Raw genomic sequence first — 19,872 nt, forward strand, 5'->3', positions numbered from 1 at the left:
GCTAGGAGTCGAGGAGGATTCTGGGAAATGTAGTGACGAGTGGAGAGTTGCCATGTGATCCCGGGAAGAAAGGAAACATGAGACTGCATCCTCGGTAAGATAAGACCTTATAAAAATATATATTAATAATTATGGATTAATAATTAAGTCAAAGCTAGCCATTAAGAAACCATAGCAAGCCGGGCGGTGGTGGCGCATGCCTTTAATCCCAGCACTGGGGAGGCAGAGGCAAGCAGATCTCTGTGAGTTCGAGGCCAGGCTGGACCGACAGCCTCCAAAACAATACAGAGAAACCCTGTCTCATAAAACCAAAAAAAAAAAAAAAAGAAAGAAAAAGAAAAAAAAAGAAACCATAGCAAACAGCCAACAGCTTTATAATTAATATAGTGTCTCCTGTGCTATTTGGGGGCTGAGACAGTGGCAGGACCCAGGCAGCTGGCGGGAAGAATCTCATTACAGTCTCCAAGTCTCTCCCTCCAGACTATAGAGATGAAATCATGTATACATTTTTGCATTCCTAGTATCTCACACTACTCTTAGAAATACAGTATTAACATAATATTTCATTTACTGATTTTTTCACTTACATTTTTGTGTTATAAATTGTCACATTTTCTTCCAGCAGAAATCTGCATGAGTGGACTAGGGTAATGATTCCCATTTCATACACCCATGTTGAATCTTGGAGAGGTTGAACATCTTAAGGTTGTATATCCACAAAGAAGCATAGTGCCCCTGAAATTTGAGTCTTAGTTTGTAACCTGGTTCTCATTGACAAACTTATTTGTGCAGTTAGATGTATTCTAAGTATATCTGATATCATGAATAAGAACCTACAGATTTAAAAATATTCTTTATTCTTTAAAAAATCCAGGTATACAATGTATCTTGATTATATCTGCCCCTCACCCCTTCCTTCCAATTCAAGCTCACCACCTCAATACATCTCCCTCCTAACTTCATGTTGTCTTTTTCACTTATTTAAAAAATTATTGTATCTATTTATTTATTTTATATCTTAACTGCATATTCCCCTCCCTTCTCTCCTCCCATTCCCTTCTCTTACCTCACATTTACCCCCTTAATCCACTCCTCTTCTGCTTCTGTTTAGAAAGGGCAGACCTCCCATGGGTGTCAAAAAGCTTGGCACATAAAGTTGCAGTAAGACTAAGCACCTCCCCTTGTATTAATGCTGGGCACAGCAACCCAGTATGCGGAATAGGTTCCCTAGAGCCAGCCAAAGCATGAGGGACAACCCCTGCTCCCATTGTTAGGAGTCCCACAAGTATACCAAGCTACACAACTGTCACATGTATGTAGAGAGCCTAGGTGAGTCCCCTGCAGGCTCTCTGGTTGTTGGTTCAGACTCTGTGAGTTCCTGTAAGTCAGCTTAGTTGTTTCTGTCAGTTTTCTTATGATGTCCTTGAGCTCTCTGGCTCCTACAGTCTTTCTTCCCTCTTCAATAGGATTCCCCAAGTTCAGACTAATGTTGGCTATGGGTCTCTGCATCTATTTCCATCAGTTGCTGGGTAAAGGCTCTTTGATGACAACTTTTTAAAATAACACATTGAGTCCAGTTAGTAATGCCCATATGAGCATGGGAATGGGGTTATCCATGTAGCCATGGACAGCTTATTAGTGGCCACACCCGGAAAGAAAAGTGATTCTCCTCCAACAGCATGAGCCGGCAATCTTTTCCAGTTGTGGGGTCTCAGTAACCCTTCTCCTCAATAGCCATCTCACCTCTGCATTGGTGTGCATAGGCATGAGCATGCTAGAGTGTTAACTAGCTTGCTCTTATATGTCTTGTGCAGACAGGAACATTAGCTTAACCTTGGGAAATAATGGTGAACTACAGTCCTCCATTACTCTCAGCTAAGATACTACTTGGAATTCTCAATTTTGTAGTCTTTATTTTAGAAGTTTTGTGTAACATATCAGGAAAAGTTCTGATTGACATAAGAAACATTATAATTATCCTCAACTTTCCAAAATACTCAAGATTACAGGCAACAGGCATGTGTTATTACTCTTAGCCTCTTAACTAACTTATGTGTAATTTTTTTCATGCTAATGTAGTCTCCATACTTTGATCAGGATACTGGTTTTATGGTGTGTGTGCATTATTGTATGTGCATGCATGCATATGGGTGTGTGCATGCATGTTTTTGCATGTTCGTGTATGTGTGTGTGCACAGGTGTGGTGCATGGACATGAGTGTGCATGTCTGTGTGCATGCATATAGAAGCCAAAGTATGATCTCAGGTGCTGTCCTCTGTATACCCTACCATATTGCGTTGGGCAGGGTTATCTCACTGAACAGGAAGTTCACTGTTTGACTAGTCTGGCAAGCCTGTGAGTTCTCAGAGATCCACCTATCTTTGACATCACTCTCCTACCCCAGTGCCCATGTGGAGTGCCCAGTTTTTATGTGAGGGCTATAGATTCAAACTCTCATCCTTGTGCTCGCTGATTAGGTCCTCTACCCCACTGAGTCACCTTTCTAGTCTCTAGAAGACTGTCACTTGTTACGCTATATCTGTCCTAGCTCATTTCACAGGTTGCTTCCTTGGGGAGACATGCTTTTTGTCACTTCTAAGCCTGTATCATCCTCCATCGAGTTACGTTTGCCTGTTAAAATTCTTTGTATCTCATTGACTTCGTATACCCAATGCTTTACATGACCTCTGTTGAAGAGATACTCAATAAATATTGTCTGTAGTGGCAACAAAGTCGTTTGAGCAACTGGAGCATCAGTGTCTTCCCCTCCATTGTTTCATTTGTCCCACAGTCCCCTGTGGGTTGTCTGTTCATTATGTCTTCAATCTTTTTACCATACTTTACATTAATTCCTAGCCTGAAAATGTCCATTGTTCAAAATAGTGCTTCCCAAACCTCTAGAAATCACTCTTGGAAGTTTGTTAACTTAGGATGATATACTCTCTACTCCCAAATTCTCCAAATTCATAGATCTGAACTGAAACCCAGATATTCTATTTTAGCAAATCGATAGGAGGTGCCTATGTTACTGGCTCAGGGAGCACACTCTAAAAACCACTGAAATAGCCTCTCAGTAAGTGATGAGCTTTTAGGCCTAGTCATCCCCACCCCACCACCCGTCATCCCAACCCCCCTACCACCCTTACCCCTCCCCATGGAATGAGAATTTTAGGCTGGTAGGGCAAGCAAGTAGGGGAAGGGGATGATTTTTGGCTTCAAGGTTCCACTGGTGATCATAGCTGAGACCTTATACTCAATGATTAACTCAGGATCTAGAGTTAACCTCCTTCTCAAACTTTTGCCCCTCCATCCCTTCAACACTCTACCCCTCTTTCCAGAGTGGAAAACAGTAGGCAATCTTCTAGACATTTGCTCTGTCTAGCAGGCTCCACATCTGTTTTAGTTACTTATACATTTGAGCACCTAGCACATGCCAGACAGCATACCAGATTCAAGGAAAAAACATACTGAATCCAGGAACACTGCTGTGCCTCACACATCCACCTCATCAGCTCTGGGGACTCCGATTTGTTGTGGAATACTAGTTGAAGATGAGTTACCTTAGCTGATTCAGGGGAATGTTTGTGTAATGATGCAAAGATGTGATTTGTTCTTTTATGCTGCATTTGTTAAACTCTGTAAATCTGTGTTATTTTGCCTGCCTAAAACACCTGATTGGTCTAACAAAGAGCCGAGGCACAAGAGGGATAGACAGGGGTCCCAGGTAGAGAGAATAAATAGAAGAAGAGAAGAGGGAGAAACAAGAGAAAAAGGAGGAGAGGAGGACACCAGGGGCCAGCCACCCAGTCATACAACCAGCCACGAAATAAAAAGGAAAGAAAGGCGTATAGAGTAGAGAAATGTAAGGGCCCAGAGACAAAAGGTAGATGGATAATTTAAGAAAATCTGGCTAGAAATAAGCTAAGGCCGGGCATTTATAAGTAAGAATAAGTCTCTATGTAATCATATGGGAGCTGGGTGGCAGTCCTCTAAGAGTAAAAGAAAAAGAAAAAAGAAAAACCAACTGCACAGTTTCCCCTCTGTAACGTGCAGTTCTCCTCCGCCAGCCCCTTTGGTTTTTCCCCCACCAGCCGCTTGGGTTCAGCCACAGTTGCAGTCCCCAAATAAACACACAGGAGGCTATATTAATTATGAAGCTGTTGGCCGTTTGCTTGTGTCTTACTGGCTAGCTCTGACTTAAGTATTTACCCCATCTAAGTATTTCTGGACTTCCCCATCACCCCTCTTTTACTGCACAACTAAATACTGACTTAATGTCAAACTAGAGAGTTATGGTCTGACTTGGTAGGTGTTCGGTAGGCACTTTTTAGATAAAAATAAGAAATTCTGTCACCTCCAGGGTCCTCTCTTTTGTCTTCTCTGGCCTGTTCTAGTTCTGGACACAGTTAGACTTGAGTTCAGCTGTCCAGGAACCCATCTCTAAACCTCACATGTTTCTAACCCAACACTTAGAAGACTTCATACCATTTCAGTTATAGACCTGCCTGTTCCTAAAACTAAACTATGCATTTGAAGTGTAAATATCATCCCACTTTCTCCCTCCAATCTCCACTTTATGCAGAGTGTGTCTGTAGAAAACATCTAAAATTGTAGGTCTAATTAATGATTGAATTTGGGCTTTCTGAGGGTTTTGTTCTGCTTTTTGGATACAGGGTCTCACTACTCTTGAAGTCTTTGGTTTCAGTGAGCTTCTTGTCACAGTGACCTCAAGTGACTGAGCTCACAGGCATGCCCTGTCATACACCACTTTGAAGTTTCTTGCCAAAAACATCCTTGTGGAATAAAATCTCCTTAGGACTACTGAATTTTTCTATATTAGTTTTATACAGTATGGCATTTTCACAATGCAGGATTTATGATAAAATTCTGTCAAGGGTACAGTTCAAATCCTCAGAGAAGAGGTAGTATGGCTGTTTCAATTATCTGCCTTTTTGTTTTGTTTTTGCTGTTTGTGGTGGGAGTTTTGAGACAGGATCACACTGTTCACAGAATACACTCAAACAATCGGCCTGGCTCATTCTCCTGAATGCTGAGATGACACGTATGTAGCCACACCTGGAAACTATTATATTCTTGACCTAGGGTTCTGAGTTGTTGTTTTTTGTTTCATTAAGCTGTTGGGTATTTTAATTCCCTAATTTATATGTTGTACAAAAGACATGACTAATAATCTAAACTAAGTTATCTCAGCAAGTACAGAGCTCCTTAACACATTGAACCATACATTTGAATTTTAATTGAAAAGTGAAATCAGAAATCAGATAACATCTTTCTAGAAGAAATGTCTAAAAAATGAAATGGTTACTGTTTATGAAGCATACAGAATACAAGTGGACCTGCTAAGCTGCACTTAGAGCATCAGACCATACACATAGTAGGACATTGTGAAGACTTACTTGATGAAAGAAACAAAACAATCAACACTGCTCTCACTTAAAGAAAAAGTAGGTGTTTATTCTCCTGAAGACTCACAAAGACTCATATATCTCAGGCCACCTAGGAGCCATGGTTCCACCGATGGTGTACATAAGCCAGATATCTCCCATAGATGAAAATGCTTTATCGCCAGAGCAAGTTCCTTTGTGTTCCATAAAACCCTCCTACCACATCCACCCAGGACTGCAAACCACAAGACTGATAACTGAGTATAAACTTGATATACTACCCTAATAAACATCTCACCAAGACAGAGAGGTTATAAATTCATTTCAAAAGGAATATTTTTGTTACATAAAACTTGCACAAATTTCAGAGCACCATTCATTATAGTAGTTGTGTCTTCGCTAGAGAATTCCTATGCAACTACATTAGCACACACGCAATCTGAGCATGAGTGTGAGAATGAGTGTGAGACAGTTAATAGTATATGAACTGGACTGCCGACTTCATTTTCTCTTTAGTCTATTGGATATCTGCATTTGAAATACAGACCCTGGAAAGCCCACGCTATTCCCACATTCGCTTTTTGGAAACTACTCATCCTATGTAACAAAAGGAATGGTTAATGATGCTTATCTATCACAGGAATAAATAATTTTACAAGACTGTGTTTTTAAGGCTTCAGAATTACACATTTGACTGTGGGAGCAGAGTCCTGGGGGCAAGACACCTCAGATAACCTCACCCACAGGAATTTCTCAGACAGTGTTTTTCTGTGTGTCAACAGGGGCTAGAACTCAGTGTAAGTCTCTGTTCATACTATTAAAGGGCTGGCTTTCCTTCAGTGCACTCTTAAATTCCTGCACAATGCACAGCCCTCAGCACCCTAAGGAGCCCAAACAAAGGACAGCAGGAAAGTTCACCCACTCCCACATCATAGAACAATGCTCGTTGCTAACTAAGCAATTCCCAGGGCAGATTTATGATGAGTGAGTGTTCAGGTTGGGCCCTTGGAATCCGAGGTCACAAACACGTGGTGCTGCTCGATCCCAAGGCTTTTAGAAAACATGAAAATGTGACTGGAAGTCTGTGCCTGTATGCACTCCAGAGAGTACTTAGTCATTTGGAGAAATTAAAGCACATTAAGGCCCCCAAACAGCTTATTGTTCATGCTCTAAGACTTAACCTTTTCCTTCTCACTTGCTGCTGCCCATTCCCTGCTCTGGTTAATAGAAAAATGTCTACTGAATCAAGAAAAACAAGTCAATTGAATATATACCAGGTCTCCTGATTAGAAAACAACCTGATAGAATGACAAATACAAATTATTTGTTCTCATTTTTTGTTTCTGAGACAAGGTTTCTCTGTGTAGCTCTGTAGACCAGGCTGGCCTCCAACTCACAGAGATCTGCCTGACTCTGCCTCCTAAGTGCTAGGATTAAAGGCATGTGCCACCAATGCCCAGCATGTTTGTTCTTATTTCTAAACAAAATTATGACTCTGGTATTTTCTTGTATTCTTACACCCGGAGTTATTATAACAGGACTGAATTTCTTTTTTTTTTTTTTGGTTTTTACGAGACAGGGTTTCTCTGTATTGTTTCGGAGGTTATCGGTCCAGCCCGGCCTTGAACTCACAGAGATCCGCCTGCCTCTGCCTCCCGAGTGCTGGGATTAAAGGCGTGTGCCACCACCGCCCGGCTGAATTTCTAATCTATGAACTAATTTAATCCACAACATTGTATGAGGGTTGTAAATCCATTGTAAATCTAAGTACTTCAAAAGATAAATGCAAGCCAGGTGTGGTGGTACACACCTTTAATTCCAGTACTGGGGAAGCAGATAGGCAGGCAGATTTCTAAGTTTGAGATCAGTCTGATCCACATAGGGAGTTACAAGACAGTCAGAGGTCACAGTGAGACCCTGTTCCCAAAAAGCCCCCCCAAAATATAGATACACCCAAGTGCAAGAAAAGGGTTCTTTTGTGCTGCCTTTTAGAGAATATTCTGGATAGAGTTATTTCCACAGGCTTATGTGATACTATAATTATGCAATATAACTTTGGAGAACAGTGTCTATCTCTTGTTACCTTGCCTAAGCACAAAAATGAAAAGGGTGACTACTTATATTTTATTATGATTATTACCAAGCTTTTAAAACGATGAAATAATTTAACTTCATCTCTTTTACTCTTTAATGATCATCTATAAAATATTAGAATTGAGTTAGAAAACAAATATATAAACACACTGGGCAATATTTTCATAGCTTTATGGACATTGAGAAATATCTAAATACATAACAATTATTGAAGATTATGGACAGTGAGTCCTGTCTATGTGGAGTCAGACATCTCAGACTAAATGAAATAGCTCATGGGCCAGTGATTCTATTGCTGCCTTCTCACATACTGCAAACAGCTCAGGTGTTAGTTTATTCAGACATGGTAGCACACATTTGTCATGTGAGCACTCAGGGTGTAGAGGCAGGAGAATTAGGAGCTCAAGGTCAACCATGACGACAAGGGGAGCTCAGGGCCAGCCTGGATTACGTGAGACCTTGTCTTAAATTATCAAAAAAATAAGAAGTCAAGAAATAATCTATAATTCCAGCTGGCTTCATGTGAATGTAAGTGAGTAATCCATGGTCTCTGAACAATGACTAGATCTCTATACTATGTTCTTCCAAGTTTCCAATGAAATATTGGTGTTTAGAAATTCCATAAACAAACCTTATCATAGACAGTGATGTCAAAGGGCGGATATAAGTTTTGAAAACAATCTATGAGGAAGAAAGACCAATATTATCCATAAAATTCAGTCTCAAAAACACTCCTAAGAAACACAAGGCTGTTTTTTACAAGCTAGTAACAAAGTCCAGAAGTTTTGGCTTCAATGCCAGAGTCTGGTAAGAGTCACAGTCCTCAACTGTTGAGCCCTTCCTTGTCTGCCTGCCTAACACCCAACGCAGGACATCCCTGAAAAAGTGGATGAATGAGAATAAAACAAGAAGAAGAAGAATCCCTTACCCATTGCTTCCCACTGAATGCGCTTTGGACATATCAGCAAACTCTTCTTTTCTCTTGCTGCCACTGGTATACTGCTCGCTGTACAGCTTGAGGGACATCTGCTCAACAGCATCTCTTTGTGCTTCGAGGTAGCATAGCTGGACCTCAGCCTGGAGAGAGAAGAAAACAAGAGCCACTCTCTTAACCTGGAAGGAAGGCATTTCAAGTGAGGTGCAACAACCCAAAGGAATGAAATTGTTCACATCACCGTACTACCTGCGTAGGCTTGGATTTAATGGGATCAGCTGGGCATGTTACAGAATTACATTATAGATCTGAATCTTGTAAGTTCTTTCTTAAAATATGACCTGAATAAATGAACTCTCAGAAGACTCAGTAAATATTACAAAGTACTCTTGAGATCATAACATGGAGTGATGAGACTTTACATAAAAATTCTGTGAAATTCCTTAATAATACTCTTCCTCATGTTGTCACACTTGTAGCATTTTAAAAGAAGTCTCCTTTCAAGTTATACACTGGGATATTTCATATATATACATATATAAATACACACACATACATATATATATATATAATTTCTCTTTTCAATGCTTTTTTATTTTCTTCACTGGGGAGAAGTAAAATGCCTTCTATTAATTCTAGTACATGTTTAATAATGGATATACACTTCATTTATTGCATTTTTTACTCTTTGTACTATTATCTAAATAATTTTAAATCATGTATATAGTACAGTGGTTCTCAGCCTTCCTAATGCTGCTACCTCATACAGTTCTTCATGTTATCATGACCCCCACCATAAAATTATTTTCATGCTACTTCATAATTGTAATTTTGCTGCAGTTGTAAATTGTAATTTAAAGATCTGTTTTCTTATGATCATAGGTGACCCCTGTGGAAAGATCATTCAACCCTCTAGGGGGTCACAACACACAGGTCGAGAACCACCAGTATAGTGACTCTTTTACACATAGGCTTGAATTGTTGACTCATAAACACTTGAGATTTGCTGCAAAGGAAAAGTAGTAATTTCACCATGCTGGGTTTTTCTTTCTTTTTTTAATTTAATTTTATTTTTGTCAATCAGGGTCCACAGAATACTGAACTACCTTTGCATGGAAATGCATTAGATGTTTTATTTATTGCCTCTTCACAATCCCTGTGGCTTTGGGTTCTCTGGAGCACCAGCTGAGACTGAGAATGAAGTCCCCTCAAGGTTGTGCTTCTCTGTGATGGAGGCGAGGAAGCAATGTTGCATTTCCTTGTATGGTGGACCAAGGGACCCTTACTTCCCTTTTAGTATGCTTCACAAAATCAAACAGCTCCATTAACATTTCTGACCAATCTTAGAACTGCTATTTCGTGATCTCATTGTGTCTTTCCTTAGGAACAATAGTTATGATCAGCTGTTAGTTAGGTAGTCACCAGAACTCTTTAAAATGCAAGCCATGACCTTCTACTCAGCTTTCAGAGCCAATGAAGGCCTCTCTTCTGGTCCCTCTTTGTTCAACTCAGCTATGGAGAAAAGAGGAGTGTCACAAAGTGGCAATCTCTCAAAGGGCCTGAACTATTAGAAATCCTATATTTTGCTTTTCATACACAGTTATGAATGCTCTAAATTTCCACAGAGAAGTTAGAGACAATATTTAGATTACTAGAGTTATGTATTATAGTTTCAGCAAGTTCAAAACCAGTATTTGTTCACCCATCTAGACTTTTCTTGCTTAAACCAACTGACTTGAATAAGAAGAGACTCAATTAGATTAAGAATTATATATACATATACATCCTGTATGTATATGTATATACATACATATTCTTAAATATAACCTGCTCAGTCTGTTACAGTGTTACTTGCATGTATGTTTTCAGGGATGACCAATGGTATTGGATGACCAGTTGGTATGCCCTTCCCTGGGGAAGACTATCTCTCCTGCTCTCAGCATACTTTAGTTGCCTATAGTTCTTTGTGTAGGGTTGAGGTCTCCTGGGTTTTCCCCACCCTCTTTGGCATGCCTATTGTTGTCCTTATTCAGCTCATAGTTAAGCAGTCCTGCTGCTGAGACTTTATGGGTGTAATTTATGGGAGTATGGAGAAGGGAAGGGAATGGAGAAATGTTGTAATTATTATATAACCTCAAAATTAAAGGAAAAAATGTATTAGGGACTGTCGCCCAGTGTTAGAGCCCTTACACAGCATGGATAAAACCTTGGATTTGATTCCAAGCACCACAAATTTAAAAAAAAGTAAAAGAAACTACATGTAGTATGTGTAATTGCAAGAAGAGGCACGGCTGGTGGGAAGTCACACAAGGAATGTCAAATGTAGTATCACTCTGCAATTTTATTAAAGATGTGGAAGAAGAAGTGTGCAGAATGTCAGTGGTGTATCGGAAGACTGCTAAGAGTCGTACAACGTAGTGAGAACACTCACAGGTCTAAGAGTAGATTTTAAAGAATAAAACTAATCAATAATTAGAAAAAATTAAGAGTATTTGCTTCACAACTGTCAGGGTGAGAGTTTGGATCCAAGGCCCATAGAACAAGCCCAGAATCCCACAAGCCTGTAACTCCAGTTTGAGAAATCTAATACCCTCTTCTGGCCTTTGTACACACAGGATTATGCACCCCCCCACACACACACACCTTCTTTATTCCTGGCATATAAATGGACTCTGAGAGCCCATTCTACATGGAGGGATGCTCTCTCAGCCTGGACACATTGGGGAGGACCTAGGCCCTGCCTGGGATTATGTGACAGACTCTGAAAATCCCACATGGAAGGCCTTACCCTCCCTGGGGAGCAGAAGGGAGATGGATTGGGATGGGGGTTGGGAGGAATTACGGGCCAGGAGAGGAGGGGAGGGAAAGGGTACTGAGAGTAATATGTGTAAAAAGTTAATATATATATATATATATATATATATATATATGTATGTGTATATATATATGTCCATGTCAAATTCTTATGTGACAAATAAGATAACAGACATATTAAACAATCATAGAATTTAAGAACAGTTCTCCCAAATGCTACAACCTCTCCTCCACCAGAAATCTAGCGGCACAATGAGAAACTTGCTCTGGGTTAGGTACTCTGTGGAAAACTCCATTATAATAGCGCATCTGGGTCAATGGGGTCATTCTTGTAGAGGCTTCTGTCCATTTTAACTATAACTAAGTAATGTGCTAAACCATGGTTCACTTTGGGCAGTGATCTCACAAATGTGTGCCTCTGTTCACAAAAGACTCCTAAAGAAGGCAGACTAGGGACTTGTAACCACTCAGAAAAATAGTCAGCATTCATCGCCATGTGGGGATGTGTACAAATGAAACATCTCTAACAGGGGTGTGTTTAAAAAAGAGCCCAGAGAACAACTCAAAATATAACTAGCCACATAAGTTCCATCTTGCATAGAAAGTTCTCGTCATTAATGAGCAGGTAAATAGACAGCTCAGGGCCCTCCTGTCAATCTCCATTTCTACTTCTGTTTGTAGTAATTCATTCCTAAATTTCCTTATGAAAGAACTAAACAATTGCCCTTGCTGAGATTGAGGGGCTTTGTCATTAAAAATCTCTTTGTAGACTCTCTTAAATTTTATCTGGTGCTATATTTTAGTCCAAACACAAACTAGAAGGAGAGAGATTGGAAGAAAATATCATTCTTAAAAACAGTGCAGTGCCACAATTTCTCTGAATGAAAGAGTTTCAGTAGTCATTTATGATAACTGTGGATACTTCAAATGCCACTATATCTTACATAGGGAAACTTAGCCTGATGAATATTAAAAGGCAATATTAAAGATAAGTAAAAAAGCAGAATTTGAAATTTTCTATTAAGTAGAAGAATGAGACTTTAGTGGTGGGTGTGTCTGTTCATTTCTAGGTTGCAGTGATACCGAGCAGACGGTTAAAAGTGAACTGAGCAGGGCAAGGTCTGCAATCCTGTAGGAATACTGGAGTTGAAACACTCATTGAGATGCATCAGTTGACATTAGAATGAAAGAGAATGCCCGGGGATAGCCACCATGATGAGGAGAGGAAGAGGAACCCTGCTCCCTCCAGTCCACGCGTTAGCACCGGTTAGCCGGCCTGGTGCAATAGATCTCCAGTTGTCCCACCTCTTTTCTTCTCCATCATTCCAAATGCAGTTTCCGTGTTGTTCACCGGCTGATCTTGCATCACGGCTAAGCTCACCTGTGTGTCAGAGCCCGGGTGGGGCTGTTTTCTTTGTACCCTTTATCATCGCCTTAAGTGTCATCTACATAGTGATGCCTTCAACCACTCTCCTCTGAGCTTTACACCTTACACCAACCACCTGACTTAGATTAGGTCCTGATGTTTAAGAAGTGACTGCATTCTCACACTCCCCAGATCCTCCAATTCTTCCCATACTTGTCCCTCCTTGTTAAACAAATGGCCAGAAGCTGAAGAGCATCCTGACTTCTTTTCTTCCTTTCCCATAAGCCCCTCCTACACAGTGTGCCTCTAGTTCCTCCCAGCTGGTGTTGCTATGGCCTCATTCAAGCTTCCATTGCTTCTCACTTGCATTACAGTTGGTGTCTAGCGTGTATCTCCTTTCAGGACTTTGGGCCTGAGTCACTCAGTCACTCTTATTGCTCTCGTTATTTTCACTTACATTGGTAAGAGTAGTCATTATAAACATGAGCTGGCTTATCTACACTCAGACCCGAAAAACAAGCTTCTCCCATGGGCTAAGCAATCTCTCGCCTAGGCTAGACCTCTGATAGTCTCCCTCTTAATTGCCATGCTTTGCCTTCTTTATCTTTGCCTTCTCTAATTCTTTAGGCATTCTAAATTTTTAAGCAATTATTTCTTGTCCATGGACTTTTCCCCTATATTATTCCCTTTTTCTGGAACATTGTTTTGATAATGTGCTTCTCAAAGAGTCCTTTCTCAGTGATGTTGCTGAAACAGATCCCCTATGTTTTGTTTATTCCAGGACCAGGTTATTGTCCTACGCAGCACATGCAAATATAAAAGTCTTATGTTTGGTGTTTAACATGGTTTCTGTTTGGTTTTGGATTCCAAATATTAGGAGTAGCCATGCCTGTGACCTTAGACATTTTGCATTCAGAGTACCTTGCCAGTCTGGACCAAGGCAAACATTAAACAAGAAATTGCTTAATAAACATATTGTCCATCCATTCATTTATCACTCATACATCTTCTGAGACTTTATTATATCTCAGGAACTACCAGATGCTATGGGTCTAAGGAAGATAAACCACATTCTTTTCTTCTAAGTGTAAATGAGGCATGACAACCACTACAAACGGGACAAGTGGCATTGTTATTGGAAATAAAACAACCACTTGAAGGTAGGGAGTAGTCAGCAAGGCTTGACAAAAGGTGTCTGAATCAGAACTGAGGTGGTAAGTATGACCAAGTTAGGTGACGCTGTCTCTAGAGGCAGGACAATTGATTTGTTTAAGGGCCCAAAGTCTTGAAAGGACATGGCACATGCAAAGAGTGGTGATCGGAGCTTTAGGGCATTTGAGTGGAGAGGTTAAACTAAGGGTATGTAACATTGCATAAAGCAGAGAACCCAGGTTAGGGAATCCAAACACTGTTTTGAGCATAGCAAAGAGTCAACAAAGCCGTTATTGTTACATAATGGCCATGATCTTCTACTATCTCTCTGTCCAACAGGATGAGACTGTCACCTTACGGATGACCTAAATATGCTTGTATCACTCCTGCCACTTGGTACACCTCGAGAGGAGATCAGTGTAGTGCTATTCTTGGTTGTCAACTTCACTAATCTGGAACTAAGACCCCCAAACAGAGGGCGCACCTTCAAGTGTTTTTTTTTGTTTTGTTTTGTTTTGTTTTTGTTTTTTTTTTGCTTGCTTAATTTGAAGTAGGAAGATCCACTTCTAATCCTGATCTTGAGGTAGAAAGATATAGGCCTTTAATCTGGGTTTTGAAGTGGGAAGTCACACCTCTAATCTGGGCCACATCTTTTGTTGGCAGCCTATATAATGAAATGGAATAAAGAGGCTTTTTGCTCTTTGCCTGCTTGCCCTTATCTTGCTAGCAAGTCCATTCCTTCACTGGCGTTAGAGTCTACTTCTTTGGGATTCCAGCACACACTCAGGACTAGTTGAACAAGTACTGGGTTCTTTGGCTTTTCATTCACAGCCAGTCATTTTGGAATTAGCTGAACCACAGCCCTCAATGAGGAGGGGGGGATAGATACTATAAATTCTGTTATTCTAGAGAACCCTGACAAATAACCCAGTGAGAAGGAAATCAACAGCTTTCACTAGGTTGGAGGCACAGCATTCCAATCCATGGGGACCTACGAGATTCTAGTAACTAGTTCCTCTAGTAAACCATAACATGTGTGTACACCTTTAATCTCAGCACTTGGGAGGGAGAGGCATGCAGATCTCTGGGATCAAGGAAAGCTTGGTCTACAGAGTGAGTTCCAGGACAGCCAGGGCTACATAATAAGACCCTGTCTCAAAACAACAACAACAAACAACCCCCTCAAAAAATAGTTTCTAGGTGCCTAATAAAATAGGATTCGATTTTATACAAATTTGGTTAATTTAAGTTTATTGATTTAAAAAATGCCCCCAAACTGTTAATGTATGTGACATGTTTTGCTGAAATATATTGTCTAATTAAAGATAAAGTGGTTTCCATTTTGAGGGCATTAAACCAGTTAAGAACCATGAAAAAGAAAAAAATAGTTTTAGAATATATATTTGGTTAAAAAAGTTTTCTCATCTAAAGAACAGGGAAAATAATATGGAGATTTTTTCCCTAAGGATAATGATTATCCAAAAATAAAAAGAGATTAGGACAAAAACCAAAAAGTTAAAAATGTCTCAACTTACTCATGGAAGTTAAAACTTAAAGATAGTATAGGTATACAGAAGCTTGCTTAACACAAAAGACTATGTGCTATCAAAGTAATTACTTATGGCTCCTACTCAGTTTCTCATCAGAGAACTAAAAATTAAAGGAGTTGGTGATTATTAAAAGTCCTTCTCAGGTTTCAAGTGTTATATTCAATAGCTAAATTTGAAACTACAATTCATCCTTCAGTCTATAAAGAAATGTGCAAGCACAGAGAAAATTGTTCTCAAGGTTTGAAAGGAAGATGCCACAAGTAGTGACGGAAAACTAAAGGAACTGCAGGGATTCTCTTTAAAGAGCCTTGCCTGAATTTAAGTAATGGCCAAAAGAAGAAATGGTTAAATTTTGGCTACATGCATGGCCTCCAACACCCGGCAGGAAAGTATAGCCAAGTGATGATGATGATGATGTTGACGATAATGATGACAATGGTGATGATGGCAACTGGTAATAATACAAAAGAGGTGATTAGAATAGAATTTTATAAAGGAAATCCATGATTCCTGTGTTAGAGGCCTCTCCATTAAACTCTAAGTACGGGCCACTGTCATGGGAGGTAGGAGAAATCACAGTCACTCCAACAACAATACAAAGATACTTTTGGCTTGTTAGGGGCTATCACCTTACTTGCGTTCAGACTTGCTTCACTGTTTTCCTTCAGACACCATTGGAATAACACATGCTCAGTGATCATAACTTCATACTCTTTTTCTTTAAATTTATTCCCTTCTTCTAATTATTTTTATGTTTTGCCATCGTATTAGTATGTAACTATAAATAAACTATCCTTTTTTATAGTACATGGGATCTTATTCCAAAACACAAAAAGCAATTTAATAAAAAAAAAATACCTGCTGTACTATAAGACCTGACAGCCTTGAATATTCACACTAAAGGAACGTGTACCATTATTAACAGGATACTGTATATATACTGGAACAATATATCCTGACCATCTAAAATTTACATACCCAAATTAAATTTCTTTGAGATTCTGCCTTAAGTTTTAACGGTTTATTATCATGTTTATTAGGCACCTCATGTTAGAAAGGATCTATAATTTGGGGTCTAATCTTGGTCAGAACAATCTATTACATGCTTCATTCCTTGCACACGGCTTGATGTCTTGAGTTATGACATCATCTCTTCCAGGTTCCTTCTAAAAGTTGACCCTCCCATCACCAAGGTCAGAGTCTCTCATATTCCCCAAGAACAGAGAGGCTGAGGTTTTTGATCCATTGTTAAGCAGTGTCCATGCTCTTATACAGCATGGAAGAAGTTACAGATGATTTTCAGCCTTCTGCAACCCTCAAGATTAAGGGATCAAAGTCTCAGGGGGAAACTGAGGCATGCTATGAAAGGCAAAGAAGTTCATGGACACGAGAAGCAGAAGGGGCTCCCCCCAAAGTCTGTTTAAAGCTCCAGGGAAAATGAGAGGCAAGAATTCTGCCACAATTAGCATCTGCGATCAGAAATGACATTCTTTCCATATATAGTTATTTTATATTAAAGTAATGATGAATCAAACTTAAAGATTGAGACAGTTAGCTTTGTGAACAATAAAGATAGCTTCATGTATGCCTGTGATCTAGAGTTTCACCTTATCAACTATAATACTATCAGGTGCTTGGTGCTGGCTGGATTTAAACTAACTTGACACAGGCTAGAGATATTTGCAAAGAAGGAACCTCAGTTGAGAAAATGACCCCATCTGATTGGCCTGTGGCAAAGCCTGTGGTACATTTTCTTGGTTGGTGATTGATGTGGGAGGGCCCAGATCACTGTGGATGGTGCCACCCCTGGGCTGGTGGCCCTGAATGCCAAAAGAAGGCAGGCTGAACAAACTATGAAAAACAAACCAGTAAGCAGCGTACCTATATGGCTTCTTCTTCAGTTTCTTCATGATTGGGTTCCTGCCCTGATTTCCCACAGAGATTGACTGTTAACTGGAAGTATAAGATGAAATAGACTCTTTCCTCCCAGAGTTGCTTTATTTATGGTATCTTAGCTCACCAACAAAAACTCAAAAGACAGCCTCACGGGAGCCACTCTATGATCTCATCTATATTCTTTAGAAACCCTTCGATGAAATATGACTATTGTAAGAAAAACACTAAACTGTGACTGTCTTAAAGAAACCCACTCCTCACATGCAAACTTTTGGGTGGGTCCTACTTTCTTCTGATTGCCTCTTTCTCTTAATTCTTGTGCTTAAGCCTATATTTAAAAAATCTTTATTAACCTCCCCCATATAAAATAAAGTTTATTCTTTCAGAACTCACAGCATACTAGATTTTGTAGGTTCCCACCATATCCCTCCTCCTGCTTTCAGCTCGGTCCATGCTCTCTGTTGCCCCTCCTCTTTCTGTACTCTCCCTGTTTCCATCTGAAGCCAATCCTTCCATTTGTATACTAGAATTCTCTTAACTAACCATACATGATTGTCCATGAAAACCACCCTTTTGTCTACACATTTTTCAATTCTATTTATTTAAATTTGCACATTACCTCTCCTAATGTTGCTGCTTTACTCATGGAGAAAGAAGTAAAAAGGAAGGAAGGAAGGAAGAAAGGAAGGAAGAAAGGAAGGAAGGAAGGAAGGAAGGAAGGAAGGAAGGAAAAAAGGCAAAAAGACAGACAGACAGAAAGAAAAAATAATGCCAAGATCTAGCTCCATTTTGTCTCTCTTCATGATGGAGACCCATGTTTATATTATTATCTAGATTCTCTCTCCTCTCTTGTCTTGAATGTCCTGGTCAAGCATTTGTCCACCTCAACCCTCTCCTACTCCAGCATGGTGGAGAAAGGGCATACTCTCAGGACATGTGCCCTTGACAGTGGAAAAGCTCAGTCCTCTCCTCATCTCTGGTCTTTGTCTGCTGTCCAGGGCTTCCCATCAAAACCTTTGTGTGGCCGAGTTTCCCATCCTCATTCTGAGTCAGAGTTCTTCCTTTTCTATTCACAAATATAGTTCTCTTATTTTTCATTTTTGTTTTTATCGATATGGTTAGTGGTTCAAAATTTCTTATCATAATTCGCTTTTGGAATTCAAAGTATGTTTTGTGTCCAGAATAGGCTCTGTCCAGACAGTAATCTACATTCCCACGATTAGGTACATTCTTGATAGAAATAGCGAGATGATGATGATTATTATTATCATCATACATGAGAGCCTACCAATGACACCCTTGCAGACAACATGAACACCTGGGTAGGACCACAAATTTTCTTCTCAGAGTAAGAGAAGTATCTCAGGAAGAAATATTTATTTGGGACAATGTTTATTGAAATTCTTCAACAACTGTATTTCTTCAACAACTGTTATCTTCAATGTCTTTTATGTATAAGACATTGAACAAAATACAAATGTATGTTTGACATTGTATATGTCCTCAGGGAATATATAATCTACAATCAGAAAAGTTATGATTCATAAGAAACATTCAACATTCATTCATTGATAAAACTAATAAAATTGTTCCAAAATTTGCCAAGGAAACAATCAGTACATTTTTATAATGTTCTTTTTTACCACTGTATAAAAATTATTATGTATATATTTAACAAGAGGGCCAGAAGGGTGGCTCATGGGCACTTGCCCAAGCTTGACGCCTGGAATTCAATCCTGGGACACACTTAATGGAAAGAGAGAATGAAGCCCTGAAAGCTGTTATCCAACTACTGTACACATAACATATAGGAACATAGAATAAATAAAATGGTGAAAAAAATTAAGTAAAAATTAAGAATGTTCAGCTATTTGAATACTATTTCTCAGTAAATACTATTGCACATAGTAATCTTTTGTATTAAGTGCATAACAATATGTTACATTGTCATTCCAGAATGCCTAGCATTAGGGAGGGTTAGTGATAGTGCTTATATCATTATTTAAGTGACATAGCAGTAATGTTGTAGATTTTTAGGTGATCATTTCTATTTTTATTGACTTGTTTGCAAATCATTAAAAACATTCACTTTGATACTTAGGAAATTTAATCTTGAAGATATACTTCTAATGAGACTTGTTAAATGGTAACAGTCAAACAAAGTCAGGAAATTAACATTAACACTATTTTCATTTCCTTTGCATCTATATGTAAAGAAAATTGTCTTCCTTCTCTGGTTTAATGACATATGTGATGTTTACTAATGCAACAAATAACACCTCTACCTAACAGACAAAAACAATTGTGACACACAATCGCAGTTGTAGAACCTTCATCCACGTTTCTTCCTTTCCTTTTTGTAATGCAAGTGGTTAACCTCATTAAAAATTCAGCATTTTATGTCATGAGCTGCGGTGGGGGAAGTGTGATTACAAGGTGTGGACTGGAGGGGATGATTAGAATTTTCGATGTCTCTCCATTACTGTTCCCTTAGCAAATCTCTGTGTAGTGGCAGATGCGTCAAGTCTGTGTTTACATTCTGCAACAGTCGCCTAATTTCTACCCTCCACACTAACCTACAGAAAACTCACATTTATTCCCCGCCAGAAACGAAAAGTTAAAAATGTATATCGTGAAGCTACAATTAGAGCGCTCTCAGGC

At 39.4% G+C, this 19,872-nt stretch overlaps 1 protein-coding gene across 4 annotated transcripts in view; it reads right to left on the bottom strand.

Moving 5' to 3' along the window:
• Akap6 (A-kinase anchoring protein 6) overlaps nucleotides 1-19,872 on the bottom strand; it is a 441,052-nt gene that overhangs the window by 129,820 nt on the left and 291,360 nt on the right. For all 4 annotated transcript variants that reach the window (XM_040743100.1, XM_040743097.1, XM_040743098.1 and 1 more), the window contains one exon: nucleotides 8,428-8,576. In XM_040743100.1, coding sequence (XP_040599034.1) covers nucleotides 8,428-8,576 — 149 coding nt within the window. The remainder of the gene's footprint in view (nucleotides 1-8,427; nucleotides 8,577-19,872) is intronic.

The sequence above is a fragment of the Mesocricetus auratus genome, unplaced genomic scaffold, assembly GCF_017639785.1.
Source record: "Mesocricetus auratus isolate SY011 unplaced genomic scaffold, BCM_Maur_2.0 Super-Scaffold_15014, whole genome shotgun sequence".
Taxonomy (NCBI): domain Eukaryota; kingdom Metazoa; phylum Chordata; class Mammalia; order Rodentia; family Cricetidae; genus Mesocricetus; species Mesocricetus auratus.